This window comes from Nipponia nippon, unplaced genomic scaffold (assembly GCF_047370975.1).
Source record: "Nipponia nippon isolate SJK-2023a ecotype South Korea unplaced genomic scaffold, ASM4737097v1 scaffold_56, whole genome shotgun sequence".
Taxonomy (NCBI): domain Eukaryota; kingdom Metazoa; phylum Chordata; class Aves; order Pelecaniformes; family Threskiornithidae; genus Nipponia; species Nipponia nippon.
The window spans coordinates 382,321-392,196 of NW_028262376.1; the positions used below are offsets into that span (position 1 = coordinate 382,321).

Genomic DNA, 9,876 nt, shown 5'->3' on the forward strand with positions numbered 1-9,876 from the left:
AACCACTCAGAACACAAGGAGACCGGAAACTTCAGAAGACCAGTTCCTTGGACATTTTCTTGGAAGCAACTTTGGAAGAAGAGCCTTGCCTTCAGGCACTGAAGCCAGGAGCCCCCCTTTTATTGAAGAGCTAAAATGTGATGGGACACATGTAACACAGTGTTGTGCAAGGGGCAGACACAACAGGATCAAACCCCCACAGCAGGAATACAAACCCAGCAAATTATCTCTAAGTAGAATTATCACGAGAGAAAAAAGCAGAATTGTGGCATAAGATAAACTCTGGGAAACATGCAGAGGAGGGGAGGAGGGTTATTCTCAGTGAAACAGCACCCATTGGATCAGTTTCCATAAGGCATCCTTGATTTCCTGGTTCCTCATGCTGTAGATGAGGGGATTCACTGCTGGAGGCACCACCGAGTACAGCACTGCCACCACCAGGTCCAGGGATGGGGAGGAGATGGAGGGGGGCTTTAGGTAGGCAAACATGGCAGTGCTGAGAAAAAGGGAAACCACGGCCAGGTGAGGGAGGCACGTGGAAAAGGCTTTGTGGCGTCCCTGCTCAGAGGGGATCCTCAGCACAGCCCTGAAGATCTGCACATAGGACAGCACAATGAACACAAAACACCCGAAGTCCGCAAAGACACCAACCACAATAAGCCCAACCTCCCTGAGGTAGTACTGTGAACAGGAGAGCTTGAGGATGTGGGGGATTTCACAGAAGAACTGGTCCACAGCATTGCCTCGGCAGAGGGGGAGTGAAAATGTATTGGCAGTGTGCAGGAGAGCATAGAGGAACCCAGTGCCCCAGGCAGCTGCTGCTATGTGGACACAAGCTCTGCTGCCCAGGAGGGTCCCGTAGTGCAGGGGTTTGCAGATGGCAACGCAGCGGTCATAGGCCATGACGGTGAGAAGCCAATACTCTGCTGAAATGAAAAAGACAAACAGAAAGATCTGGACAGCACATCCCATATAGGAGATGTGCCTGGTGTCCCGGAGGGAATTGTCCATGGATTTGGGGAGAGTGGTGGAGACGGATCCCAGGTCGAGGAGGGAGAGGTTGAGGAGGAAGAAGTACATGGGAGTGTGGAGGCGGTAGTCGCAGGCTACAGCGGTAATGATGAGGCCGTTGCCCAGGAGGGCAGCCAGGTAGATGCCCAGGAAGAGCCAGAAGTGCAAGAGCTGCAGCTCCCGTGTGTCTGCAAAGGCCAGGAGGAGGAAGTGGGTGATGGAGCTGCTGTTGGACATTGTGTCCCTCTGAGAATAGGGATCTGTTCAAGGAGGTAAAGGAAGGGAGAAGTTAGGGCTGACTGCTTTGAGAAAAATCTATTCACATTCTTATATGAAGCCCCTCCAAACTGCCTTTCACATTTCGGGAAGAGCTTTGGTGAGCTCTGGTTGGTGCTGGCTGAGGGTGCCCCAGGGAGCAGCAGGCTCTGATGGGGGCTCTGCAGGGGTCAGTCCTGCCCTACACCAGTAGGTAATTAGGAACTCGGGGTGATCTTAGATTAAATCCAGTCCTGATATCAAAGAGCTTTTCAGCATTGTCACTCCCAATTCACCTGACTGCAGAGCGGAGCTGTGGGCAGTTTGGGTTGTGCCTTCTGCTCTAGTTGCCCCAGCACAGCTGAGGAGTGGTTGGAATGCAGCAATGCCTGGCATTTCTGCTGCACTGCAAGGGAAACCTTGTGAGTGCTGAGAGTGGGCACAGGGACTGTCCCGTAGTGCAGAGTGAGGACAGCCGCTCTGTCCATCAGCCCTGCTCTCAGCTGCCCTGGGCTGGCAGCTCTTCCAGCTGGAGGACTATCGCACTCGGGTGTTCCCCCCAAAAGAAAGAGGCCAGTGCTGGGAGCAGAGGAATCCAGTTTCCCAGTGCAGATCTCCAAACCCCTCACCCCATCTCATCGTACCTGAGGAGGGTCTCAGCTCTGTCCTCCCAACCAGGGACACAGAGGGCTCATGACAGCTGCCCACATGCAGCCACCCAGCAGCATTTCAATGGCCTTAGCACCGAGGTGTCTTCTCCATGGGGCTCCTGCAAAACACAGAGATGCCCTGGGAGAGCTGTGCCCTATGGGATGGCAGCCTGCAGCCCAGCAGGACCTCCCAAGGACAGAGTCAACTGTCCTGCATTTGTTATGTCCTGAAGGGAGGGTGAGATCAGTGCCAGCCGCACACACTGCAGTACCCAGAGCCCCACAGGTGAACAGGGTGCGAGCTGGATGCTTTTCCTCCATGGCCATATGTGCATGACAGCACACGCAGCATTGGTGTCTGAGCTGTACTTAAATCCTCACCCCCCATACCAGTGAGTGTAACAGTGAGAAGAAGGGCAGTAGGGAGAAGAGGAGAACACGCCAAAGGAGCCCTGCCAAGGGAGGCAGGAGAGGGAGACAGTGAGAGACCCTTGAGTTTTAACTCTCTTTGGTGGTCAGGGTGCTTGGGAAGGCAACTCATGGCCAAGTCTCCATGCCATTAAGGGCTGAGACTCTGCTGTGTGAGTGAGGAGACCAGGGGTTGCTCCAGGGAAAGTATCTGCCCTGCAGGGGATGGCAGGAAGATGCCTGATCCCCACATCTCTGCCCTCTCCATGCTCACAGAGCCCATCCCACCTGCTGCGTGCTCAGCTCTGCCCTGCAGGCACCTCCTGGCAGCAGGGCACTGCCCAGGGACATCTCTGGGTGTGCAGGGGCTAAGGAGCAGCTCAGGCAAGTCCTGATGAGAACTGGGGTCTCATTGCCTACTCCAGAGCAGAGAAATAAATTCCCATCTCCCACTGCCCACTCAGCCAACCAAGAGTGGAAAAACTCAAAGCACAGATCTCTGTGTTTTCAGGTAATCCCCTACCTTGACATCTATCTTTAAAACGACCCTCTGCAAATGTCCTCTGAGTGATGTAGAAGTCTGAGCAGCCCTGACCCTTGCTGCACCCTCTGGACAGCAGAGGGATCCTGCCCTGCGTCCACCCACAGGTTCTCCCCACAGCTTTGAAGGGTGCTCCCTAGGCAGGCTGAGTGCTGACCCGGGCAGACGGCAAACTCCATGCCCTGGTGCACAGCCCACTGAGGTGCAGTGACCCAGCTCTGAAGGACAGCCCTGGGCACCCACAGGTGCACACCGATCTTCAAAACCCCAGAAGGTGGTAGCTGTATTGCCTTTTCCTTCTGAACGTGCAGCAGGGAAGTCCTCCTCTGCAGCACATCCTCCTACTCTACATTACAGAAACTGTGAAAGTCCTCCCGAAAATCCCATAGGCTGTGGGATGTAGCAGCTTTTGGATATCCCTCCAGGAACAGCAGTTACATTGTCCTGCAATCAGGGACTTACTATGTGGAGGGCTGTGAAAATCTGTCCCATGCAGTGAGCTCTCAGCATCCTCCCACTCCACACTGCCTTTACAGTGTCTCTGCCTCACTCCTCCCCTCTCAGCACTTGCAGGCAGTGCCCTCGGCCCTGCTGCGTTTTGCAGAGGAGCTGCTCCTGGGCAGAGCTGTCTCTCTGCAGTGCTGCCCACTTGCCAGCAGCTCCCTCCATGCCAGGAGCCCAGCCCAGCTCAGCAGCAGAGGCCCAGCCCAAGGCAGTGTTTTCCCTGCCCCTCTGGGCTCCCTCCAGGTGTCCCTGGGGCTGCAGGGGAACCTGCTGGGAAACAGGCTGAAGGCATCACTGATGTTCCCTCCCTCACCTGGGGAGAGAGACACTTAACTTCCAGCAATGTCATTTCTCCTATCAGGAAAGGACTTGGGCATGAGAATCCCCTTTTTTGGTCCCATCATTAGGCAGGACACCCAGGAAGGTGACAAAGAAAGATCTAATTTCTTCAAGATGGGGACTTATCCTCAGTTCAATGAAATAGGCATTTCATGCTGGGTCTTTAGACCTGGGCCTAGGAAGACATGTAGCTCCCTTTTGCCCATACTATGTCTCTGCTTTTGCACCCACGGGGTCTTGGACACTTGGTACCAGGGTACCTTACAGCAAGTCAGAGCTTGCTTGGTTGCACAGCTCCAGTGCTTCAGCCCAAATGTGCAGCAGTGCCCTCAGCCAGGGGCACAGGCAGGAGGAGCTGGAGCTGTTCCTGAGCAGACAGAGCTGTGACATGGTGGCAGAGCTCAGGACAGCTGCTCTTCAAGGACAGCATCCTCCAAGCTCCGCAAGGGGGAAACTTGACTGAAACTCAGTCTAAACTTGAAAGGCAGTTGAAGGGCACCATAAGGAGGGTTTACTGCTTCAGGAACAGTTAAAGAAGAAACAAAGATCCTGTGTGGCCACTGCTGAAGTAAGAGCAGGTGTAGATAGATGAGAGATTGTGTGTGTCCTCTTTGCCTCAGTCTTCCCCAGCAAGGTCTCCCAGGCCTTTGTGCCTCAAGGTAGGACTCTGGAGGTAAAAAGCCAGCGGTGGATGGGGACCAAGTCAGGGATCACTTGAGCAAACCATCTTTTACCAGTCTATGGGACAGGAGGGGCAGCATCCCAGGGAGCTGAGTGAGCAGGCCAATGGCACAGCAAGGCCACTCTCCATCATCTTTCAAACGTCACGGAGACTCTGGGGACTAGCTGATCACTGGCAGCACCTCTACAATGCATACACCTTTCCAGAATGCCCCAATGATGAGCAGGGGAATGAAAGGCTGTGCCCCAGAGCGTGTCCACTTGAATCCCATTTCTGGGTGTCTGAAAGAGAAGGCAACTAGGTTTACCCAGGGGAGCTTGTCTCTCACCATCCTCTTTGCTTTCTGTGATGAAAGGACAGGATTGCTGGATGCAGGGAGAGCAGAGATGGTCTTTTACCTGGAAGTCATCAAGGCTTTCAGCATCATCCCTCCAGAAATTTCTTGTGTCCATATTAGGACAGTATGGGCTGCACGGGTGGATAAGTCGTTGAGTAAAAAACCTGCTGGAAAGCAGCTGGGCTTGGAGGAGTGTGGTACATGCATGGTGCTCTGTCTGGAGGCATCTAGCTAGTAGGGTCCTGCAGGGGTCTAGGTTGCAACCTGCCCTGTTTCACATCTTTTCAATGACCTGGAGGATAGGAGACAGTACTTTTTCATATACATTTGTAGAAGATATCCCATTGGGGAGAGCAGGGCAGGGCTGGAGGGCAGGGCTGCCATCCCAAAGGACATAGAAACCTCAGGATATCCAGTAAAGATTCCACCAAAGTCCTGCTCTTAAAGTGGATGATGGCTCTGAAATGTCCTAGGACAGGGACTGCCTAGGCGGGTAGCAGCTCCACAGGAAAGGGTCTGCTGGTCTTTGGGTTCCATTAGGCAAAAGAGGAGCCACCAGCAAAGATGGCCAACAACAGCCTGGGCTGTGTGAGCAGGAGCACAGCCAGGGCAAGTGATTCTCTCCCTCTGCTCAGCACTTGTGACACCACATCCAGAATACTTGCCCAGGTTTTGGTTCCCCGCAATGCCAGAGAGATATTGGCAAGCTGGAGGATCCGCAAATTTCAGTGGAGGGCCACAGAGATGGTCAAGGTTGGAGCACTGGTCCTGTTAGGAGAGGCTGAGGGAGCTGGGCTTGTTCACCCTGGAGAAGGGAGGGCTTTGCGGGGAGGATGGAAGAGACTTGCATTGCCTACGGTGAGGTTCCCAAGAAGACACTGTGGTGCAAGGCAGGAGCACAGGAGGCAATGAGCTGGAACACGAGGGGGTCAGGCTCAAGATAGGGAGAAACTTTTGCAAGGTGAGGACAGCCAGACATGCGAAGCCATTTACCAGAGCGTGTGCGCTGCCTCCATCCCTGGAAGTTTCTCACACTCATCTGGATAAAACCATGAGCAACCTTGTGTGATCCTGCTTTGAGCAGGATGTTTTCTACAGATATCTAGCCAGGTCCCTTCCAGCCTGAATGACACTCTCATTCCTCACCTCTCCATGTCCTCAACATGAGGGAAAGCCCTCACGTTCCCTCTGACTGTGGAAATAATTCACATCAGGTACAAGGCAGCAGCACAGGCACGCCAAACAGTCCCGATGCCATCCCTGGCCTCATCTTTAAGTTACTGCTTCCCTTTTCCCCCTCTCAAATTCTTCACTGTTCTCATTCTCACACCTTCCAAAAAGGCCAGCCTGCCCTGGCTGGCTGGGGTGGAGTGCATTGTCTTCATAGCAGCCCGTAGGGTTCCATGTTTCGGATTTGTGAACAAAACTCTTTTAGCTATTGCTGAACAGTGCTTAAACAACAGGAAAGCCTTCTCTGTCTCTCACACTGCCCTTCCAATGAGTGGCCTGGTGTTGGGCAAGAAGTTGGGAGGGGATGCAGCCAGGACAGCTGACCCCAAATGACCAAAGGGATATTCCATTCCAGAGGGTATCACGCTCAGGAATAAATGCCCAGGAAAAGGAACAGGAAGGGGGGACATTTGTGGTTATGACTATTGCCTTCCCAAGTCACTGTTAGTCGTGATGAAGGCCTGGAAGCTTGCCTGGAAATGGATGAACATTTCCCTGCCAATGGCATGGAGGGAAAGAATTCGTTTTCACTTTGCTTGTGAATGCAGCTTTGCTTCACTTATGAATCATTCTTAATTCCAACCCAAGAGCTTTTCTCACTTTTACCTTTCCAATTCTCTTCCCCAAGCTGCTGTTGGGGGAGTGAGCATGTGACTGGGTGGCTCATTAGTTACTGGCTGGGGTCAACCCACCACACTTGTTAATCCTTTCCACATTGGCCATGCTTGTCTTCTTTTACATCCTCCTGTGGTGTTTCTGAGATGGTTGCTGTGCCACTTTCTACCTTGGGCAGCAAATCCATGAAACAGGTCACCCCTTACATATTACCTGTAGTGTCCTGCAATTGCTCACGGTGTTATCTTGTCAGAGTGTCGGGCATCTGCAGACATACCATGACATCGGAGCCACTGCCTTGCAGTGTTCCCAAAGAGAAGAGATTCAGCTGAAGCTGAGGGTCTCGACGTCAGGCACTCATGGGAGCAGAATTCAATCATTGAGAGCCAGGAAAGTCTTTATTCATTTCTTCTCCTCCCAAGTCCTGAGCAAGTGATGGGGAGAAAGGAAGAAAGGAGAGGGTTCATCACTGCGTTTGCAGTCCACACACAGAGCTGAATTTTGTCCTACTATCAAAGGTTTAGTTCAGGTTAATGTTGCTACCAAGCAGGATTTTTTGAAAGTGTTCAGATACCGTGTGCTTCTCTTAAGGGACAGAGAGTCTAGAAAGGCATCATCCAACATAAACAGCTGTCCTACAGACATCTGTGGAGCAGAGCTGAATTTTACTTATGAAGATTATTAACTAAGGAGTGCAAACCCTCAAATCAACATAAGGAGACTGAGGCACCTGCATGCTGCTATGGATGTCATAGATCCACACGACACAGGATGAGTAAGGCCACCTAAATGAAGCAGCTGGAGGGCTGGCTGGTGCTGTCAATGAAGAAAATTAAACAGTACTGGAGAGCAATGAGGAAAGCCAAAGTTTTGAATCAAGAGCTTGCTGGAAAGAGCCAAAAGGAAGGCTGGGTCTGGGTGACAGCTACCCCATGCTCTGGGGGTAAGGTACGCGGTTCGGACATCTTCCCTGGCAGCTCATTCTCTGGACCTGCACCACACAGCAGCCAGGTTTCTCAGCAGGGCTTTCCATTTCCCTTTCCAGAAATGACCATGTCCCTCCAACATTCATGGACCCCTACCTACCAGTTGGGAAAGCGCATTTTGTTGAGAGGAAGACCTCCCTGAGGCACATCTGTCCTTGAGGTCCATAGGCTTGTGCAAGGCTCAAGGTGGAGCTCCTTTGGTGCCAATATTTGTATTGCAGAGCACCCTCTGAGCACCACTGCCTGAAAAGATGATGGAATGATCATCAACATTTGAAGAAACTATGAGCACATTTTCCAACAGCGGAAATGCACTGAACAGTTTTCATCCATAGACAATGCTTTCCCGTGATGCCAACATGGACGTTTCCAGCCCACTATCCTGGTTTCAGCTGGGATAGAGTTAATTTTCTTCTTAGTAGCTGGTATAGTGCTGTGTTTTGCATTTAGTATGAGAATAATGTTGATAACAAACTGATGTTTTAGTTGTTGCTAAGTAGTGCTTACACCAGTCAAGGACTTTTCAGCTTCCCATGCTCTGCCTGGCGCACAAGAAGCTGGGAGGGGGCACAGCCAGGGGGGCTGACCCAGACTGGCCACAGGGCTATTCCACACCGTATGACGTCATGCTCAGTATATAACTGGGGCGAGTTGGCCAGGGGGGAAGGGATTGCTGCTCGGGAACAGGCTGGGCATCAGTCAGGGGGTGGTGAGCAATTGTGTCGTGTATCACTTGCTTTGTACATTATTATTGTATTATATTATTATTATTATTACTACTACTACTATAATTCTATTTTATTTTACTTCAGTTATTAAACTGTTCTTATCTCAACCAGGAGTTGTCTGACTTTCACCCTTCCAATTCTCTCCCCCACCCCACTGGGGGGGAGTGAGTGAGCGGCTGTGTGGTTCATAGTTGCTGGCTGGGGTTAAACCACAACTATGCCTGGGAGAAGAAACACTCATCTCCCCTGTTACACCCCTGACCCCGCTCTGCCCAGTGCACTGTGTATTGACTCTCAGCACTCTTTCACATCTTTCCACACGCCCTGCTTGAACTGACCACTTCTCAAGGCATCTTTTCAGCAGGCTGCCTGGGCGTACGCATTTCCCAGTGTCCATCCAGCTTTCCTCCTCCCATTGCTCTCTACCCATTCCCACACCTCTCAGCTCCCCAGGTGCTGCCCTGAGCTTCAGGCAGTTTGAAGCTTGCCTTGTCTTTCAGCAGGCTGCCTGATGGTCCCTTGAGCCATCTCCTCACTTGTGTTTCTACCTGTTTTCCCATGTATCTCACTGAAAGTGTTCTGCTAAGGTTACCAACAGTGGGAAGTGGACTTCAGTGGAGGAATCTTGGACTACATCTATTATTTTTTACTGAGCTATTCTTTTCTTTTTCTTTTTTCTTTTTTCTTTTTTTTTTTTTTTTAAAATTGGGAGGTAAGAAACATTCTTCTGTGACTGTGTACAGCTGATTCTCCAAAGAAAGCAGGTGAGAATATCTGCAAATGAGCTGAAGCATTGAGCTACAGTCTTTAGTGGAAAGAGCTTAGAGGTGAGAAACCCTGATGCAAGTCCCAGGTGGCCACTGAGAGAAATGACCGGTGGGGGAGGGGGCAGGGGGACCAAGGATGACGATGGGACACAGGACAAAGATGGGCTGTACAGTGTCTGACAGAAATGATCTTAACTTTCCTACATCTGCAGGCTTCATCAGGAGATGCTCTGGGTCAATCTGAATTGGAGAAGGCTGGTCTCACTTGTTCTGTAAACAGAAAAATAAAGAAAACTGGAAAAAAGAAGAAAAACTGATTTATTGTGCCTTCTTATTTAAATCTTCTCTCCTTGGCTACTCTCCTGAAAGTTTTCAAAGTAGCCACAGAAGGCTTGAAGAATTCGGGAAAATGATGCAGAGAGACATGGCTTGTTAGGGTGTTTTGCATGTTAATGAGCTCTCTGGTGCCAAGTTCCTGAACTGCAAAGACTGAAAGAATGAACAAGCCTCTAAAGAAGTGCAAGGCACAAGCAAGCACCAAGTTTCTGAGGGCGTTGGGGGCCCCACTGAGGGCCAGTGCTGACAAGGCCATGAAGGCAATGAGCAGTCAGCGTGTCGGTCCCTGGGGGCTCATCAAGCAGAAACTGGGAGCCACTGGTTGCAGGTGGCAAAGGCCGTGTGCTGGTGGCTCTGATGCCATGTAAGCCCTTGGTGTTTGTTTATGATCAGAGTGGCCAAGCCCTGCCCCCCAGGACCTGGTAAAGGAGGTCCTTCATGCCTTGCTCAGGACTCTGCCTAGGGTCAGTGTGAGCGGGGGTTGTGT

At 51.4% G+C, this 9,876-nt stretch overlaps 1 protein-coding gene across 1 annotated transcript; it reads right to left on the reverse strand.

The window, feature by feature from the left end:
• Positions 1–318: 318 nt before the first annotated feature.
• Positions 319–1,320, reverse strand: LOC148051722 (olfactory receptor 14A16-like). Its single transcript, XM_087735401.1, has one exon. The coding sequence runs from the start codon at positions 1,246–1,248 to the stop codon at positions 319–321; it is 930 nt and encodes a 309-aa protein (XP_087591527.1). The 5' UTR covers positions 1,249–1,320.
• Positions 1,321–9,876: the final 8,556 nt, after the last annotated feature.

What these genes read in the sequence shown, in the direction of transcription:
- LOC148051722 (XM_087735401.1), bottom strand. Translation starts at nt 1,248, where the DNA reads ATGTCCAACAGCAGCTCCATCACCCACTTCCTCCTCCTGGCCTTTGCA.